Source organism: Heloderma suspectum, chromosome 7, assembly GCF_057233095.1.
Source record: "Heloderma suspectum isolate Gila_16-S chromosome 7, 16-S_ref, whole genome shotgun sequence".
Classification (NCBI taxonomy): Eukaryota; Metazoa; Chordata; class Lepidosauria; order Squamata; family Helodermatidae; genus Heloderma; species Heloderma suspectum.
Genome location: NC_139464.1, coordinates 124,893,817 through 124,915,169, shown reverse-complemented (window position 1 = coordinate 124,915,169; position 21,353 = coordinate 124,893,817). Strand labels below are relative to the sequence as shown.

The 21,353-nt window shown below is 43.3% G+C and overlaps 1 protein-coding gene across 2 annotated transcripts in view; it reads right to left on the bottom strand.

Moving 5' to 3' along the window:
• FAR2 (fatty acyl-CoA reductase 2) overlaps window positions 1-21,353 on the bottom strand; it is a 113,496-nt gene that overhangs the window by 69,935 nt on the left and 22,208 nt on the right. Inside the window, exons 1-2 of one of the 2 annotated variants that reach the window (XM_084811388.1) lie at window positions 17,167-17,436; window positions 5,844-6,067 (exon numbers count right to left, since the gene is read on the bottom strand). In XM_084811388.1, the coding sequence (XP_084667514.1) occupies window positions 5,844-6,032 (189 nt within the window). In that variant the 5' untranslated portion in view covers window positions 6,033-6,067; window positions 17,167-17,436. Of the gene's footprint in view, window positions 1-5,843; window positions 6,068-17,166; window positions 17,437-21,353 lie in introns of those variants that run through there. The other variant, XM_084811389.1, reaches the window with a different exon arrangement.

Below are 21,353 nucleotides of genomic sequence, written 5' to 3'. Positions count from 1 at the left end.
AACTCCTGAGTGCACATACTCTGGATAAAATCAGTCTGAATGACATGAAATGTCCATCAACACAAACCTATTTTAACATAAAAGAAACAAACAAAAAAATCTCCATATGAAAGGAAAAGGAGTAAGCAAAGTCACTTTCAAATCCAGCCCCTCCACTGGTTTTAAGCAACATGGCTATACTAATACTACGGGGGGAAACATGCTGATTTCTAGAGTTTTAATCTTTAAACTAGGGTCTAGGTTTGAAGGACATCATGCCTATGACACATCATATAGAAGTCCAACACCAGGCAACAATCTAGGCTTAGCTGTTTAAGTGTAATGTTAAAACTTGAGTAATCTTGTGTTTGCAGTCGTAGCCTATGCTGAAAATTTCAGATGAGAAAAAACAAAAACACAAGTTTACAACCTTCCTAGGAGTCTCTTAGCCGCTAGGTGCACTAGCTCTTATTCTAACAGGATGCATCAAAGTACATAATGTGAACTTGTTCATACGTTATGCTTTCAGTGTAAAGATAAAATAAAGTGTGAATGCAACAACAATTGGAAATATGGATATCTTACAGGTGCCTTCAACAAAGAGATGTCTGAGGTTCCCCATCAAATGTACACCCCATGGCAAAGTTGGTTTGTTTCTATGCATTTGTTGCATTCACACACAATATTTTAAGGTGCACACTTGGAAAAAAAAACCCCTCCAAACCAGGGGAATTGACCAGTGTTATAACTTCCATTCACAGTATATAGAACCCCACCACATTTTCTGTTGGCTATGACGTTCATCTTCCAAGCGGGAGAGTTAAGAGAAAATGTGATGCTGCAGACAAGGATTAATATCATTGCCATATTATTTGCAATGCCAAGACTGGCATAAGTGAAGTGGTCCACAGAGATGACTTTGCAACATTGCATCTTAGAGGAAAATTTGCTGAGCTGCATCCAGAGATGAAGCTATCAGTTAACTTGCTGAATCACAATGAGCACACAAGGTCCTTACCTCATCATGAATGGACATGCAACTTCAGTAACTGACACTGGCTTCTTAATAATTTCGTTCTGAAACTGGGTTTTACCTCTCTTCACTGAGGATACCAGTCTCTCAATAAACTGAGCATTCACAATTCCACTTGCCAGCTCAGCAGGGACATGTGCCTCCAACAGACTCTCCTTGTGTTATACTCTGGAGGGGAGAAGCAGCAGCAGGAGCGCCTGCCTTCTCCAAAGTGTAATGCAAGTGAGAAAACACCATCCAGCAGCACAGTAGTTTAGCAAAACACTAGCCCAGTGCAATTTGTGATAAAACAAACCAACCACGACGGCTGATATGAAACACAAATTAAGATAGGGAGGCATTCCTAATAGTCTCAAAACTGAAAATGGCAGTTGATTTTGCAACCAGTTGAGAGATAGTTATAAATCGTGTGATATCTCAAGTTTTGTAGCTCCAATTTGCACTTTATTTATAATAGCATAAAGAACACTAGTCAGGGAGTGAAGAAACATGTAACTGATATCATTATCATTAATATTAATATTATTAATAATACACCTTTTTAGATTTCCCTTCATCCTCACAAATACCAGGGTGGCAGACAGTAGGCAGAAGTCAAGTTGCTGGGGCACCTCCCGTTTTGCTGTAACTACTTATTAGTTCCATTTCACACTGAAACGCATATGCATTTCAGTGACATATATGGATTCTCTCACACACTTGCCAGGGATAATCACCTGAAAAACATTAATTACAACTTTGAAAGTGCCACGCTTGCCTAATATTCTATTTGCGATTGGCATACATTCATTGTTACTAATGAACTAATGGACATTTTCCATGTTAAAATAAAGCACTGGAAAAATTTCCACCCGACATCACTGAGCACATGCACAACACATTAGAGTAATGCACTGGGGAGGTTGCCAGAGTGTAGATCACCATGGCTAGACTATTCCTGTCCAGGAATGGGATGTAACTGGTGAACCAGCCAAAGCTGGAAAAAGACAGAGCTGTTGGGGCCACCTGGACCTCAAGTGACAATGCTGGATTAGGGATTCACCCAAGCTATGTACTTCCTCCTTCAGGCAGAGTATGGCCCCATCTAGAACAGGTTGCACACCCATTTACTGGACATCACCATCACCATCATTATTTATATCCTGCCTTTTCCCAATACTGGGACTCAAGGTGACTTTACAACATTAAAACTTGTACAATTAAAACCTATAAATCGAAGTATACAAAAGTTAAAAATATAATTAAATTGTCAATAGTATTAAAACTGTATAAAATATCAAAATGTTAAAAGACAACAAGAAATATAACCATAGCATCCATCCGTCATATTCTCACAGGTCCAGACTAGCTATCCCCAAAGGCCTGCCGGAACAAAAAAGTTTTTACATGCCTGTGAAAGCCTATCAAGAAGGGTGCCACTCTCGCCTCCCTGGCCATGACAAACCTACCCACAGTGCCTCCATCTTGTCAGGACTCAGCTTCAATTTATTGGCCCTCATCCACCCCATTACCAAATCCAGTATAGTACTGTAGCATTATTATACTGTAATATAATACAGTAACACAAATAAATGATACGGTACTGTTTACTGTTAGAAGGAAAGGCCATCTTAATGTTTTCTTTTTCATTCTCTATTAGTATTGCACACCAGATTCAATATAGTCTCAAAACATAAAGCAAGCATGCTATTAACTCCCAAACCCACCAGTTAAAATTGGCCTCTGCCGCCAATTGATCTTTAGTTAATCCAGCTACAATTACGGAAGGAGCGAGCCTATGGCCACTGGACACTGTCTAGAGGGCCGCAGGATTTTTCCATTTCTGGGAACTGAGGTTGGAGTCCTGGCTCCCAGCTCAGTTCCCAGAAACCATGCTCCTGCCCTCTCCCCTGCCCCCTCGCAGCTGGCATGGTTCTGCCCTGTCTCCTTGCTTGGAAAGAGAGCACGGAGAGGGCAGGCAGGGGGCAGGGAGGGGAGGAGACCACAGAGACCTCTTTACGAGGCTTCCTATGCACTGCGCAGACTCCCACGCTCCCGGTGCGAAGACCCCAGCTAGACTCACGAAATCATATGTCTAGCTGAAAATGCCGGGCGGACGGAACACAGGGGGGAGGCTCGCGTCTGTGCTCCTGCCGTCCTGCAGAGGGTAGTCATCAGCCTCCAAGATCGGAGGCTGACAACTATCTCTGCAGAATTGCACCCTAAATTGATTAATGCTCACGCTCTCATTTATGTACATCACTATTTATATGCTACTTTTTAGGACACAGTCCTCACAAGGCGGCTCACAGAATAAAAGATGTCAAAATATATGATAAAATTTAAAAACCCAGATCAAACAATGGTTACGCAACAGCAGCATAAAATTAATTAAAAGCAGACACTAGATAAAAATAAATAGCATAGCAGCAAAACCAAGAAACTAAGCACTTCAACGAATTATATTAAATTTTGACTCGCAGCAGTCAGTTAAACCTAGGAGAAAGTGAGGCGCAAGAGGCAAATCTCACAGGTGGAGCAGGAATGCCCAGGAAGGTTCATATCAGTGCAAGCTGATCCTCGAAATAACCTGGACTCAAACAGTAGGAGATCAAAACCAGGACTTTGAATAGGGCCCCTAAATGCACCAGCAAGCACCGTGTCTGGTACCACATACAGTATCAGTGTCACAGGCCCTAATCGCCCAGCTACCACCAATAGCCTTGTAGCTGCATTCTGCACCAGCTGAAATCTCTGGACCACCCTCAAGGACAGCTTCACATAGAGTGCATTACAGTAGTCTAGGCTGGATATATAGCATTTATATATATATAAAATCAGATGTCTTTGGACAGAGACAGATGCAGTTTGCATACCAGTCTAAGCTGGTGAAAGGTACTCCTAACCATATATACCGGTGGTGGGCAGACGTCAGGCTTACTGGGTGTACTTTTTTATTTTATTAGAACTCTCAGATCCACCATTTGGAGCCAGATGCACAATAATAGCTCAGATGTGCAGGCATTCACTAAGAATTAGGCAAGACTTTGCCCTGAGCACATGCTCAGCCCACAAAACCATGATATATATCATAACCAAGCTCACAAGTTATTTAATACATAAATCCACCCCTGATTTCCCCCAAAGTATTCTTTTTCAGCAACCTGATTTAAGGGGGAAAGGCTTCTTAGCTGTAGCTGTTATTAGACAATTGGGACTCAGAAACCTTGCTGATCCACTGCAAATAATCCAGAGACCTACCAGTAGATCACGATCTGCTCCTGATTAATACCACCTCACCCCCCCCCCCCAGAACAATGTTCAGATACCTCACCTGCTCAAGAGTTCCACAGCCTGGGATTCATAGATAGAAAAGAGATGTAGAGCTGGGTGTCATCTGCATATTGGTGACCCCACAAATCTCCAGATGACTTCTCTTGGCCATCCAGGAAGGGCCAGAGGTACTGCAACATTGTGCCCCCCACCCCGACCCAACCCAGTGAGGCTCTTAGACTAAGAGGTCTAAGAGAACCAGTACGGTTGCATTATCCACACCTAGTTGCTGGCACAAGTCATCCACTTGGGCAACCAAAAATACGTTCCTCCCCAAACTAGGTCAGAATCCGAACTGGACTGGATCCAAATAATCAGTATCTTCTAAAAACCACTTGGAGTTGAGAGGCCACCACCTTCCTAGAAAACTTGATGAGGAAAAGCAGGTTAGAAATGGACAGTAGTTGTCACCGTTGATTGGATCTAAGCTTGCTTTCTTAAGCAAAGGTCACACCATTGCCTCCTTAAGGACAGTGGAGATCAGACCCTTTCTCAGGGAGGCATTAATCACCTCTGAGATTCAGATTCTGAAACCCATCCAAGCTGCTTTTATTACTCATGAAGGGCAAGAGAATAAGGGGTATGCCTCAGACCTTCAAGTAGCTTGTCCACATCCAAGATTGCACAAGCTAAAATGTTTACATATTGTTTACAATATGGTGCCAAGAACATGATTTAGTGTTTTCTTGTTTCCTGGAGTTCATACTACATGGCAAATCAATGATGTGGTACAACTCATCTCACGCTTTGGAGGCATCAGATAATTACCTGATGAGCGGAAGAGTGGAATTAAGTATGTTTAAAGGAAGGATGGATGAAGTGATGACACATCGGGGGGACAGTTGTGCTGAGGGCCAAATGGGATGCACTTCACTTCAGATTTATATGCAGGGGAGAAACAATGGATATTAAGGAACAGAAAGCTATTCCTCCATTAAATAAATGATATAATATAAATATATTTGCTCCTTCAGGTATTTGAGTCACAAGCCATTAGGGCCATAAAGGTAAGCAGCACACCTTGAATTTGGCAGGTGCTGTGTGCTGTTACTGTGCTGTGAGAAATAAATAAATTTTCAAATAAATAAATTCTTAAATAAATAAAGGCTCCCACCCACAGATGAGGCTGCCCACTACATCTCTGTATGAGTTCCTGGTCTGGCCTTGCCTCCTTTGACTTAGCTTCAGCTAGGAGTAGATCCTTTTGCCACATCTCTGCAAGGGGTGTGATAGGATCACCCACTCACTCAGCAGAGATAAGGTGAGCCAGGCTCCATCCAGCCGCTTCAGCACCTGTTGTCTTTACAGACATTTCCTGAACATGTGAATAAGCCTAGTATGAACCTGTGGATAATTATTAAAGCAAAACTCCCAGTGGTGAATTGTTTCAAATACCAGATGTTTACACTGAAAGGGCAATGAATACGTGGTACCTCTGACCCACTAACTATTACCCATTATCCATTGTACAAGACCTGACCAACTATCATTGATTCCTATATGAAGTTAAATTCTCTACCTTGCATTTCACCAGATCCACCACTCTGCTCTCTATCGACTGTCCAGCTTTGTGCCGCACAAGAATATAAATGGCCTTCACATCAGGGCTGGAGCGCAGAAGCTTTTCCAGTAGTACTTTGCCCATAAAACCAGTGGCTCCTGTAACAAGTACAGCTTTCCCATTGTAGTAAGCCGCAACTGAAGACATGGTGCTTTCAGCTTTCAAGTTCTTTGTAGAGGTATCTAGCAGAAAGATGAAAGAATTCAAGGCATTAGATGTTAGAAAGTTCTGAATCATTATCTGGAGCACTGATGCATTGCCCATCTATACTGTAATATGCGAAACAATTTAGTGGTGCTCTCCATAATGCAATACTGAGGGTTATCTTTCAGATACATGGTTTCTTCTCAATAGGAAGTGATAGCATGCAAAACATGTGGTATCAGTCTTTTGTACATTTTCCAGAGGAGTAGCCATGTTATTTTGCATCAATAAAAAAGTCTTGTAGCACCTTAAAGACTAATGAATTTATTAGATTAGAGACCCAGATCAAGTGGTTACATCAGTCTCTCCTGTGTATTTTGGCATCCACTCTGAATCATCAAGATCCAATGCTGGGACTCTAAGTCTGCTGTGGGGTGTCAAGATTGATTATTTGGAACTGATATGCCACTTGGTTTAGAATATGAATTAGCTAGGAAGCTCAGCTTCCATGCTTTTTGCAAATGGAGTTGTACATGCTTCAGCTCAACAACAATGCATCCATCTGTTTCTTAAATCTAGCCAAGGGCACTACTGAACAGAAATGATGGATTCGCTTTTGTCAGCCTGTGGCTGTTCAAGCATGTCTCGACCACACACAATACTGTCCATATCCAATAAACTATTACACACAGATTTAGACTGACAGAGAATTAGATGTCCAGGAGCAGTATGATAGAATCTACAAGAGGAATCACTCTAAAATCTCTTGTTGAATACAACCTGTACTTACACTCAATCAGTGCTCTGCCACCCTTTTAGCAAAAACTGCCAGGAGGCAGCAAGATTCTGATAGCAGTCTACAAATCAGATTCACATATTGGCATTTCATTATGTTCAAGCATCTGGACAAATTTAACCTCAAGACTGTGCTCTCAAACTTAACTTTTTCCTTTGCTAAAAGTCTGTGATTATTATTACAGTTATAACCACAGAACATAGTGCTCTGTAGTGTGAATTTGCCTGCAGGCTTCTTTAAATTCTGTTCATAATTTAATATTTGCTTTATTTGGAAAAGGAGATGAAAGTTAGCCCTCATGAGTGTTCTACAGGTTTGGGCTTAGACTGCCGAAGTTTGGATTGTGCTTCATTAAAGCGGGAGAGTGGCAAATCAGGACTGCACATGTAAAGTAATAGATAATAACTGCATACAAGTATGGCATTCAGATTTCATCAGACACAACTGACTGATTTGCAGCATGGGCTCCCCATTTCTGTAAGTGATAGAACGTTCTGGAACAGTGGCTACAGGGCCTGTGCCTTGCGAAGAGAAAGCATTGGAAGTGTATGGGATTATTATGACGTCTGTTTATTTACAACTATAAAATCTGAAATGGTTGCCTCTTCACTTGACACTTATGGTATTTTTGACAACGACTTTCTCCCCTGGCCTGGCAGCAAGGCACTTTTGACACAAAGCCCAACAGAACATATGTCTTCCCCCAAACCAGCTGCTGCATCCCTTCTGCAACCAGAAATGCAGCACAAGGGCCCCAATCCTTGCTCTTACTTTCTGTGTGGTGGGAAAAGGACATACAAGCATAGTGTCTCGCACTAAGGATATATTCACATGTTACACTGAATGTGCATTCATACCTTTTGTGCACTCATTAAGATGGCTTTGAGAATCTAGTCCTATTCAGTCATTCCCATTGTATGGAAGGTCTACACATGAGGAAGGGAAGTGGGGATGAGCTTGCTAGCTCTACCACTCCCTTGCCATTCTCATCGCTTTCTACATGTGGATGGCAACCGTCTGCAGAGGACACACTCCTCTCTCCATGAAAGTTTTCCCTGGGATTTTAGAATCCTGATTTTGAAATGAAATGATTACCATGGGTTAATTATTTATAATCTGATTTATCATATAGCTTAACTTAAAAGAAACCAAATATATTGGGGAGAGGGTAGGATTGCCAACACTGTAATTATACATTACTTTTTCAAAACCCAGGGAAATTCAGTGATGAAAAAACCTGCTGGTTTAAGACCAAAGTTAAGGCTTTCTCATGTTGGCTCAAGCTCCACAAAGCCAGGAAATTGGTAGCTAGGGCTGATGCCTTAACTGACGTGCCCCATGATCAGTGATGCTGTGCAATGTCACAAGTTGTGCTTGCTTGCAACTTAGCCTCCAGGCACCCACCCTTTTCCTTGGTCAGCAAAGATGCCCCACGTTGTCCTGGTCCTGTATTGCCTTATGAAGCATATGACCTTTCTGCTGGAAGAGGACTCCATCTCACTGTTTAACACTGCCAGCTACTGATGTAAGCAGCAAACTGGCCTGGGTCAACTCACAGGAGGATTCCTCTAGCAACACAGTAAGACTCAGATGCTTCACAAGGCAATAGAGGCCCAGGACAATCTGGGTCATCTTTGCTGGTCCCAGGCACTCCATCCCGCCCATCTGGATTTCGGCCTGAAAGACCAAGGAAAAGTGTGGTGCATGGAGGGTAAGTTATAAGCAAGCACACTTTATGACATTGTACAACATCATCACTGACGGGGCATGTCACTTAAGGCATGAGGCATAGCTTCCAGTTTCCTGGCTTTGTAGCGCTTGAGCTAACATGAGATAGTCTGAACTGTGGGCTTACATGGGCAGACCTTTTCATAATTGAATATGATTCAATGATTGCATGTTTGTGTATGTGTTTTATATAGTTTACACTTGTTAGGGCTATCAGGCTTTCTTCCGGGCTCTAGGCTCTTGTTGGGAGCTGAGGGGAAGCCTCTCCTTCGTGTCATTCTTGCTAAAAGCCCTGTCAACTGAGAAGAGGTACTTCCCTGAACTAGACTGCCCCATCCCAGAACCCTGAGAACAGAGATTTATGCCAAGTTCACATTTTCCTTTCTGTCATAATACTATTTAATCAGAACTGAACTTCTCATAGCTGCCTAATATTATGACCCTAGGCAAGACACAGTCTCTTTGTTGTAATCCTTATAATCCAGTTTTAGACTCAGTTTTGGGGCTGCGGCAGCCTGGGTTGCCTGGGGGATGAACTATGCCAGACAGGAGCGTATACCTGTTGGTTCCACTAAATCTCTCAGCAGCCTGCAGTACCATAAACTATGTTTTCCTTCTGGACTGGCTTGCAGAGATGGGATTTGGGGGTACATGGTTACAGTGGCTCTGGTCCAACTAGAGGGCTGGTTTCAGAAAGCGGTGTTGGGATACATCTGTTGGACGCCTATGGTGTCTCTCAGGGTTCTATCTTGTCTCCCATGCTATTTAACATCTACATGAAACTGTTGAGGGAGATCATTCAGGGTTTGGCGTCACTAATGTGTGGACTGCTAGAGTAGTCCACAACTCTATCTTGTGGACTAACAAACTGAATCCAAACAAGACAGATGTGATCTTGGTCAACATAGCTGAGCCAGGAATTGGGTTCTACCTGTGTTGGACTCCCTTTCAAAACACAGGTTGTAGTTTGGGGGTTCTTCTGTTCCCAGCCTTGGCCTTGGATGCTCAGGTATCTGCAGAGGTCAGGAGTGCCTTTGCTAAGCTGAGGCTGGTGCACCAATTATGCTCATTCCTGGAGAATGTAGATGCAGACATGGTGACACATGCCTTGATTACATCGTGTCTGGATTTGTACAATGCACTGCATAGGGCTGCCCTTGAACAGTATCTAGAAGCTACAAATGAGGCAGAATGCAGCAGCCTGATTGTTAACAGGGGCTTCATACAGGGAGCAAGTGACTCCCTTGTTGAGACAAGAGCAATGGCTTCCAATTTGTTTCCAGGTAAAATTCAGAGTGCTGGTCGTGACCTATAAAATTCCAAATGGTTTAGGACCAGGCACTGCCTTCTCCCATACAAACCTGCCCCCCTGTTGTGATCATCTTTGGAGATCAACTTGTTTGTTCCAAGAATCCCTGAGATAGGTCTAGGTGGGACTAGGGAGAGGGCCTTCTCGGTGGCTGTGCCTCTGGAGCTCTCTTCCATCTCACTTCCTCATTAATGACTTCTAGAAGTTGGTGAAGATGTTTCTTTTTAGCAAGGAGTTCACCGTGTAATTTTAAGTTAGTGTTTTAACCATTCTCTGCTTTTAAATATTTTGATTGCCATTGTGTTGTAGTTTTCTGCTGCTGTTTTTATATTTTAAGTTATGCTGTAAAATTGTAGGAGCATTTTTAATTGTTAAATTATTGATTTGTTGTAAGCTGCCTAGAACTCCTCAGAGATAGTGAAGTGTAATGTTTTACAATAAAATCACAAAAATTGTTGGTTCCTCTAGAATTCTTCTAGAATGTGTCAGAAGACAAGAGTTGACCCACAGAACACCCAGTAAGCCTCCTGCAGTTATGTAACCTCAAATATGCACACTTTCCTGAATAACTCATACAAATTCAGTACATTAAGAAAGAAAACTAGCCCTTAGTGCCCCAGTTTTAGAACTTTTTAACCAAAAATAGGACATGAAATGGGAGGAAAAAATAAAAAAGCAACAGCAACTAAAAACAAAATGTTCAGCCAGACAGCAGGGATAAATAGCTGATGACTAAAGTGGGGGAGAGTCTCCTTGGCAGGCCCCAACCAGTAGTTTTTAGGAAACTGAGATGAGCTGCAGCCCAAGCCAGGTTTTGTAAAACTGAAACATCCTCCGCCCCCGTGCCCCAACTAGTTCAGAGATGTCGGGTGGAATGCACTTGTATCTCACTGGCACAGGCCTAGACAGCATAAGGCTGGCCTGCCCGCCAGGAGAATCCCTCAAGGAGAGCTGCGAGAGCGGGTCTCGTGATTGTGCAGCAAAAGGAGAGGGAATATTTTATGGGGCACAATACTGTCAAAACAAAAAGGGCTAACAGAAATCAAAACCGATATGCTTTTTTGTGCTTAATGTAGTAATACAGCTCTCTTGAATAAATAAGAAAATGACCATAGAATGATTTCATTTCAAGGAGACTCTCCGGATAAGTTTTGCTTTTATCTTTAACTGATTATTGCATTTGGACCAGAAGGACATGTCTCCTCCAGATCAGACAGGCTGCTGACCATAAGGGTGGCTTCTGATGCCTCTAAAATATGAGTGAATTGCGTTTTCGGTGGTTTTTCTAATTGCATCAATTATGCAGTAAGTGCACACATTCAGCTAAAAGCAGAGCAGTTGTACCCCCCCATCCTCAAACAAACAAAAGGCACTGAATGTTGATTTTCTTCAAGTGAACACTTGCATCCATTAAAAATGGAGTCAACCAAACTTAGCTAAGTAGAGCAAAACAAAAACAGCCATTTGGTTTCATGGAATTGGGTTATACATTACAAGTTAGCAATCCAGTTTCTCTGATTCCAGAAACAGCCAAGGGCCAAAGGGTTATACACTTATGGAGAGGATACAGGTGTTTTCTGAAATCAGACAAACCCTTGGGTGGAAGAGTAGCATTTCAAATAACTCAAACCTTAAACTGCCCTTAATTACAAATACAGTGCTACATTTACTGGGACAGTGACGGCCCCTTTCGCAGTTCCTCAGGCTGCCATTGCTGGCCTGTCCTACTGCGTTCTGCTGCCCTTACTGGCTGAAGGCTGCTCATTGTGTCACGTCCTCTTTGTCTTCACCACTCTGCTGCCTTCTCTTGTCTTTCATTTTATGTACAGTTTATTGTTGTACACCATTCTGAGTGCTTGTCTAGCAGAAAAGTGATTTGCTAATATTAGGAATAAAAAACTAAAAACAGAGACAGAGACCAGTTTATAGAGGGCTTTAGAAAACATAGGCCACATGTGGCACAGAATGGTAGGCGGCAGTATTGCAACCGAAACTCTCCCCACGACCTGAGTTTGATCCCAGTGGAAGCCGGGTCTCAGGTAGCTGGCTCAGGTCGACTCATCCTTCCGAGGTCAGTAAAATGAGTACTCATTTTGCTGGGGGAAAGGTAGTCATGACTGGGGAAGGCAATGGCAAACCACCCCACTATAGTCTGCCAGGAAAACGCCAGCGCAAGCAGCATCCCTCTAGGGATCAGTGATGACCCGGTGCTTGCACAAGAGGAAACTTACTTTCTTTCTTTCTTTCTTTCTTTCAAAAATCATGCAGATGTCTGAATTTTGCTACACACTTTTCTGTATTCTAACTTGCTGAGTTTTGTCATCTTGAACTGTCATCACATGATTTGGAGATATATATACACACCATTATTCCTTGGTATATCTTGGATATGGCATTGCTCACATTATATTAAATATATTCTCTCTCTCTCTCTCTCTCTCTGTACAATCAAAGGACATGAACTGAAAGATGAACGCTCTAGAAAATACCTTTCAACTTGCAGATACACCATACCTTTTGTCGTATGAGGGTTGTTCCTTTACCTGATACGCATTTTTCTTTTGCAGATTTTGTTTACATGACATCATATAGTCAGATTTTGTTTTATTATTGTCTTCACTAAGCTGTGTGTGAAATCTATTTATATGCCTAGGATTAATATATGGGTGCTAGGACATACAGACTTACTGTAATCACAGATATATTTGCACAAATGAAACTTGGCTTATTTATTTGGCTTATGAAGAATGTCTAAAGGTATAATCACTTAGCTGTGTGTATGTAATATACAAGCTGAAAAAATCTTAATCTAAATTCTAGAGACAAGATCGTATTGCTAAGTTCCCCCATATGATCAATTTTTGTTTAATTCGTCTCCCTGCAGTTCTGCTGCCGTGTGCCCATCCCTCCGCTTTAAATTCGGTATGACTGCAGCGTTCCTAGGGGTGTGTGCCCTCATATGGAGCCTTAAGATGCTGCACTGCAGAATCGGGGATTTTGGCTTCTTCATGCAAAAGTGTGCACATTGGGGAAAAGGGGGGAGCTCTAACTCTGTGTTAGTTTTCTGGAATGGAATTGCGAATTAGTTACTCTACATTTATAATAATGTAGTAGCAGGGGGAGCCTGGACAGGGGCTGGGAAACAAGCCTCTTTCATTGGTTGAGCAGCCCCTGCCAGGTTGATGATGTTCAGCTCTATTCTTCCCACCCAACCCGGAAGTATGTCCCTTTCAAGCACTGCGTGACCCATGAAAACTGGATTTTAAAGGTACAGTACATTCGGCGTCTCTTGCTTCGTGTGTCCCTGATGGACCCGATGCCATGAAAATGCGGATAATACAAATAATTCAGATATCCAAATCTCACTTCAGATCTGAGTCCGAAGCGAATTGGAACAGATCCAAAACAGTCTGAAGTGAAGCAGGACAGATTTGGAGGGTCCGAACTGGCATCTGAAGCAGATCAGGGGGTCTGTGCACAGCCCTAATTTAGAGGACATAATTTCAGCCAAAAGCACATACAAGAAGATTCTTCACACATAAATGTCTTAGCCTTTGTCATTCCCAAATGTGTACCTGCCAAGTAAGTGATGGCAAACTACAGTCTAGAAACTTCTCGAGAAGGAATTTACTAGAATCTTCCAGAGTAAATTAGATGGAATCACAATAAGAGGTAGTTGCATCACACACTAAAACTGGGTGTGTACAGTCCCTTTTACCACATCCTTGACTAAAACAGTATTTCCCCAAAGTTGAAAATAAATCTTTTTAAATACATGTCCATTCTGAAGTCCAGGCCTTGTTGCTCTCCCAATGTTACCACTGCAAGATGGAACTCAATGACCCCCCCAATCCCCAATGAGCCCCCTAACTGCAGCCACACCCCACTTCCAGTTCCCATCCCTGGTAACAGTGCTTCCAAATTGCTTAATAAGTTCTCCAGTATCATAAATGCTCTGATGTGATTCTTGTAATGCTAGCTAATACCTTCACAAAGATAAAGGAAGTAGAATTGCTTATGGATGAAGTAATCCTTTCAACAACCTGTAAGGCAGATCAATATTATTCTACCTGCTAACCATACTGCCTCTCAATAGCAGGAGTCTGGGGCAGAATCCATCGGGATGCTTATGCCCTCACCGATTCTTTTATACCCCGCCATTGGTGGTGGGCCCACCGATTCCATTGAACAAGTGGGACCCATCACTTACACAAGAGAGATTTAGCGCTTCCTACAGGAAGCCCCCAAACAAGCAGAAACACTCATTTCTAGAAGGAGGCAGGTCGGCGGAGCTCCCTTCTGCAATCTTTGCTGACCTGCCTCCTTCCAGAAACAAGCATTTCTGCTTGTTTTGGGTTGCCCTGGAAGTGAGAGCAATTAGGTGGGTGACCACAAGTGAGGGAGGCCTTCTCTGCAGTGGCCCCACACCTTTGGAACAAGTTGCCATCGGAGGTCTGCCATGCTATCATTACAGGCTTTTAAGTAGGCCTTGAAAATGTATTATTTTACCATGGCCTTCTCTTGATAGGACTGCTGTTGTGCTGTTTTTGCTGTGGCTGTTGATTTTATTGCTGACTCTTACTGTGTTTATGTTTTTATCGCTTTTAATATGTTAACTGTTTTTATGTATTTTACTGCTGTGAGCTGCCTTGGGAGGGCTTCTGTACTGAAAGGTGGCCAAGAAAATGTTAAAATAAATAAAAAAAAATAAAAGTGGTGAATTGCCATTGCGCAAACAATAGAATTGGCGGGGCGTAAGAAAATGGGCAGGGGCTTAAGTGTCCCATTGGATTCTGCCTCAGACCTACAAATAAGTCCACAAAAGTTACTAGTCAACAAACATCTTTACTAGGCCTTCTGTCCATGAATGCCAAAGTCAGTCAGTTTGGGCACATCAACAACTTGGTCAGGGAGGGGGCAGGGCGGAGAACATGTTCTCATCCAATTTACAAAAACTTCCCAGTCTGGTCACCTGGATACATTTCCTACTCACCAGAGCTGTTTATAAGTTTGTAGTACTGCATCTTGCATACATGACTATTTGAAACTAGCTCTCTAGAGTTCAAGTTCAGCACATCCTTCATTACACTACACTCTATGAAGAAAACGTACACAAGCGATGGACCACCATAAGGCACATAAATTACACCACTCCTGTGATACTTCATTACAAAGTCACTGAAATGACAAAAGTATCCCCCAAAAGGGCTTGTGATATTAGCATATTTACTGTGACATTTGGGTGGAGACATCTTAGGGATGAATGCAGAGATGAATCAACAGAATCATGCCAACAAATCCAACAATACACCAACTCAATTTGTATTATTGGCCAAGAACCACAATTTTTTAATTAAGGGCTGAGCAATATGCTACAAGAGTGCGAATTTATTCCAGCAACCTAATCTGATAAGCCACTGAATTATGGCCAAAGCCAGGATGGCTGACACATCACAGAGAAAAGTGCAACTATGGGCAAGGGGTATGCTCCAGCAAGTCAAGTCCTTTGAAGTTCCATTGATTTTGATGTGTATATTTAAACATGTGCTGGACTCTCTCATTGAAATCAATAGGATTTCAGACTGCTCAGTTTGGAAAACCAGCCAAACATTCTTCCCACTAAAATATTTCCAAAAGCCACAAGCTCCAAGAGCTTACGGCATCACACAAGAAAGGTTCCATGCATGCACATCACTTGATGTGCAGAGAACTAAAGATGCAGAGATATTAAGCACGTAGAGCTAAGTTCTTTGAATATTGTTGTTTGGGCCCATGGGTCCATTTGGAATTTTAGGAAGTATTACGTGCACTGCCAGAAGTGACTGCCATTAGGGGCATTCACAAAATGGCTGCCACGGGTGCGTGCATTTTCATGACATGGGATGACGTGGGATATCAACAAAATCAGCATCAAATCACATAATGCATCTGTGCACCTATGATTTGTTGATCGTTTGGAGGGATCTCTTGTGAAAATCATAAGGATCCAAATGGGTATATGCCTTGGATCCAAACAAAGTGATGCTGATAAGCACTGGATCCGTGTTTGTTTTTTACTGTGCAGTCTATAGACATCAGTGTAGCCTATAAATTGATGGTGGGCTTTGTGTGATCACATGCAAAAAACCAAATTCATGCTGATGCATTTTTAACTAGATCCAACTTTACTGTCTTGCCATTGTGTGCGTCTGCATGGATTTTGTGAGGGATGTTTTCTGTAGGGGAGTGTTTTCTGCAGGTGTGTGTGCTTTAATGGGAAGGGGGTATGTGTTGACCACATACAAGGTGGGTCTGACCTCCACATGATCCTGCATTCTCACCCTGCCCCACACAGCCACCTGCTCCCTCCACCACCGCACCATGGCTGCCCGTCCCTCAAACAGATTCGCTGCCCTCCCACCCGGCCACTGTTCTCTTCCGTTTCCCTCTTGATAACGCACCAAGAAGGGCCCCCATTTTAAAAGGGCAGCAGGACACACTGCGAGATGCAGCAAGTTCCACGGCTCCAGCCACCCAACATTTTCATGTCTTCATTTCCACTTGGGCCCAGAGGCAGTCTGGGAAAATGAAGACGGTGGGCAGCTGGAGCCTCAGCCGGCACCGCACTTTGCAGCACGCTCAACTGCCCTGTGAAAAAAGTTTTTAAAGGGGGGGTGGCTTCAAAGGAGCAGGAAAGGAGTGCCACACATGTGCCGCAGCAGGTGGCTGCGGTGCCATGGCGCCCGAGGGGGCCACATCGGGAAAGCCTGGCTTAGGCCATTGCTGTTCAACTTTTGCTGGCACCAGCGGTCTTTCAGTCTTTGCAACAATTGCTTGCCTACTCAGCAACAGGAAGTCTGTGAATCATGGCCGAATCAGTCCAACTTTTGGAACGACAGAGACGTTTTCAAACTGCCTGCCTTTAGAGAACCCTTCCTACATCAAGTTATATGCCGAGAAACACCCACAAACCTGTTATGGGTGTTGCGGAGGATTCATGGGTGCTGCAGAGCACTGCAGAGGATTCCAGAGGAACGGACACACAGACCGTGCACAAATGGGTCACTGGTCAGGCTAGACGAGTCTCATCATTACTCCCCTCGTGTGAACTGACAGAGTGCCCTCGGACATGTGCCCTCTCTCTTCTACAAGGGAAGGCCAAATATGGTGGGCACGTGACAGGCTAGGGCATGCTATCTTATTGTCTGCCATCACTAAACCTGTCACTGAGGAACCCAGTAAGCTTCTGGAACAGGCTGATGAGCATTGGCCTAGATCCCCGTTGCCTCCTTACAGCATCAGACACTCCTTAATGCACTGCCTACCGTTCGTGCTGTTGTTCCAGTCAAAGTGCTGTTCCGCACGAAGTGTTCTCAGCTATCCAGAGTGGTCAAACACGAAGGTTCGCCCAGGGCCCATCACAGCCGGATTTCAAGCAGCATTACCACGTTGCAACACTGGGTATTACCTCCAACACGGTGGCTAAGAAGGTTTATACACCCTCCTATACAGGCCTTCCTCTCACAATATATCCCTGCTATGTACTTCCCACACCTGTCAAGCTGTATCAGCAAAATTCACCTTTCAATAAAATCAGCCCACTCATTTCCTGAAAGCAAACAAGCCAAGAAAAAGGCTTTTGTTGACCTATGTCTTTGTCACTTGGCAACCAGCATGAATGCTGCATATTCATAATCCACAACTGTTAAGCAAGATTGTTCTTGTATCTGTTGGGGTGGGGCAGAAAGATGCTAAAGCACAGCGAAGGAGACCAGAAAAAAGTCACCAGTTCATCTGGGAAATGTGGTATTTTAAAATTGGTTTTATTAATTGATTATCGATGAGTGATTATTTTATGGAATTTAATTTTTTATATTTTAATTGTATTATTGTTGTTGTTAACCACTTTGATAGTTCACTGGAAAGCAGTATATAAACCTTTGTAATAAATAAGATCTGAGTTTATATCCCCGCTTAGCCAGGAAGTTCACAAGGTGACCCAGGGCTAGTCACCATTAGTTCACCTAACCTTCCTCACAGAGTTGTTGTAAGGATAAACTTGTATAATCTTGTGTATGCTGCTCTCAGTTTGTTGGAGGAAGTATAGAATACAAATGTAATAAAATTATATAGTCCTAAGACTATATCATGATGGAGTTAGTTGTGCTTCTGTAGGGAAGGAGTTCTATGAAAAGGCTATTCTGTACACTACCAGACTGAGTTTCTCAAGAAAGAAGGATCTGGATCAGGGCCAATCTCAACAAGCAGGAAGTGTATAAAAGAAAAGGCATTCCCAAGACATATTGGGCTCAGGACAATAAAGCCATATTTAAAGACAATATGGCTTTAAAAAAGCCCCAAGAGTGAGTCAGTGTGCTGTAATAAATACAATATTAGAATTGGACCAAGAATAAAGGTAAAGGTAAAGGTGCCCCAGCCAGTCGTGTCCAACTCTAGGGTGTGGTGCTCATCTCCATTTCTAAGCTGAAGAGCCTGTGCTGTCCGAAGACGCTTCCGTGGTCATGTGGCCAGCATGACTGAACACCGAGGTGCACGGAACGCTGTTACCTTTCCCGCCGAAGCGGTACCTATTTATCTACTTGCAATTTCTTGCCTTCGAACTGCTAGGTTGGCAGGAGCTGGGACTGAAGACAGGGGCTCACTCCGTCATGCGGCACTCGGGTCTCGAACTGCTGTCCTGCTGACCTTCCGGTCTGCAGTTCAGCGTCTTCACCACTAAGCCACCGCGGCCCCGGACCAAGAATATCTAGCCTCAAACTCCATTCACACAAGAGTACTGGATGGCCTTTGGTGAATCACTCTGTCTCTCAACCAGAAATGTGGGTTTTCCAGAAAATTTTGAATTGGAAAATATACCTGTGCAAATTAGGCTCATTTGCATCAGAAAATTTTCAGCTTGCATTGGAAAAAGTTTCAAATGCCCTAGAGAGTGATCTAATTTAGCATGTTCATTTAATTGTATTTAGTAAACAACAAAGCTAAAAAGTACCCAGGTTATATTTTTTTTGTCCCAATATATGATAAGTACAGTATTTGACCTAAAATATCTAAGGAAAAAAATTAAAGCAGACTTAATATGATTTACATGTTTTATTTTAGATTTTTTTATTTGAATACTTGTAAAAATTAAGGAGTATAGCATATACTTCCCTTATATTGTTTAAATTTAAGAAAAAAGTAAAGATACTGAAAATTGTTGACACACTAGTTCAGCCTTTCCCAACCTGGTGCCCTCTGGATGTGTTGGACTACAACTTCCAACATCCCCCCATCCAGCATCCAGAGCCAGTATGGTGTAGTGGCAAGAGTGTTGGACTGGGAGCCGGGAGATCCGGGTTCTAGTCCCCACTCGGCCATGGAAGCTCACTGGGTGACTTTGGGCCAGTCACACACTCTCAGCCCAACCCACCTCACAGGGTTGTTGTTGTGAGGATAAAATGGAGAGGAGGAGGATAATGTAAGCCGCCTTGGGTTCCTTGCAAGAGGAAAAAAGGCAGGGTATAAATGCAATAAATAAATAAATAGTCCAATGCATCTGGAGGGCATCCGACTGGGGGAGGCTGCACTCATATTAGTGACCCAAAGAACTGTGCATAATATACTGACAACTACTTATCTATTTCAACAGTTTCAAGGCATAATCACCTGAAATACATTAATTACAACTCTGAAACCACCAGGCTTGCCAAGTACAATTGGCGTCAGTTCAGTCTCTAATGAACTTATGAAATAGGACATTTTCTGTGGAAAAATAAAGCCCTGAAAATGTTTCTGTCCCACATTGCTGCTCTCTACCTGAGCAGCTGACTTCCCTTGGGTGGGCTTTCCAAAATCTCATCAGCACCACGGAAAACTCATCTCCTGTGTCCACCTGCTGTACATCTGATGGCAAAGGGACACAGAGCAGGGGCTCCACAGGTGACCTCGAGGGCTAGTGCAGTGCTAAGGCCCATGTGCCAGCAGAAAGCCAACTACCGGCCCTTGGAGACTCCTTGCCCTACCACTCCTCCTCATTGCTGTTGCTGTCTGTTCACCTATCCTTGCCATGCAAGCAAACAGTGAGAAGAGCAAGGAGCAGTAACCTCTGTGCATCTCTGCAAGGAGATGTGGATTGGGCCCAAAGAAGGAGAAGCAAGCAACTGGGAATGACAACAGTGGCATGGGGAGGCAATCTGGGCACACTCAGGGAGGGTTGGCAACTGAAAGCATCTTTCCCAAGGGCTCCCCGAAACCTGGAACTGCACTGGTCCAGCAGATTCATATGGGTGGAAACTATTCTTATGTTACCCTGGTCCCAGGCTACTTAGGGCTTTAAGGGCAGAATCCTCACTGGATAGGCGGCTGCCTCCAAACTCAGAGGCGACCACCTATCCAAAGCAAGGCAGGAGAGACACAGGGGGGATCGTTCCCTTCGCGCCTCCCCTGCCCTGCTTTTTTCCACTCGACAGCCGACTGGGAGAGGAGGCCGTGTGTACGACACATGGGATATGTCGTACATGCAGCTCTGCTCTCCCCGCCCCGGAACACCCCTTTCCGGTCACTCCGTGCTCCTCTTCCAAGCGCGGAGGATGGGGCTTCTCCGTGCTGCCTCCAAGGCAGCGCAGACGTGAGGGGAGGTTGATTTTCCGGGAACTATCAGTTCCTGGAAAAGAGCGTATCCTATGGCCCTCTAGACAGTGTCTAGTGGCCATAGGATTGCTCCCTAAAGCTCATAACCAGCATTTTGAAATAGCCTGGAAGTGTAGATGTAAGTTATTACAATATGTTTTTACCTGTATGCTCCAGTTAACACCCTGGTAACTGCATTTTGGACTAACTGAGGTTTCCAAAGGCATACCAACATAAAACGCATCACAGTACCCTAAATTGCATGAATTACTGAGACCAGATTGGGATTTTCCAGGAAAGGCTGTGACCGGCAGGGTGGATTAAAATACATTTATTTTTAAAATAATTTTAAAAGGTGATTTAAATCAGATTTTTTTAAAATCAGTAGAATATGAAGTTTCCCTCTTGTTTAAAAAATTACATAGTTATAATCAAATCCCATCACAAACATGCTAAATCTACACTTACAATCTCATAAAACATAGATACCTATCAATCAAATATGGGCGTTTATTTCAGTTTTTCATCGTATGACAATGGCTCTGTCCCGTCTAATTACCAGCTCTTGCTTCTTGAAAGTTCTTTGTTTTCAGTTTCTGTTTCTCTGACTGAAGTCACATGTGCAAACACATAGACTAATAGGATTGTTGTTGCTCTGTGCTTATGTGATGGTGGAGCTGGGCTAAGCAAGGCATGGGAGTTAGTTAAATCAAAGAGACAATATAGGAAAGGACGGTCGTAGGCAGAGGAGTGGAGTGGAGCGGAAAGAAAAAGTATTACTGTGTTTGCATATGTAATTTGGTTCTTACCATTCCTCATGTACAGCTGCTGCATCTGCAGCTTGATACAGATAATAAGTGGCATGGACTGTTTTCTAAATTAA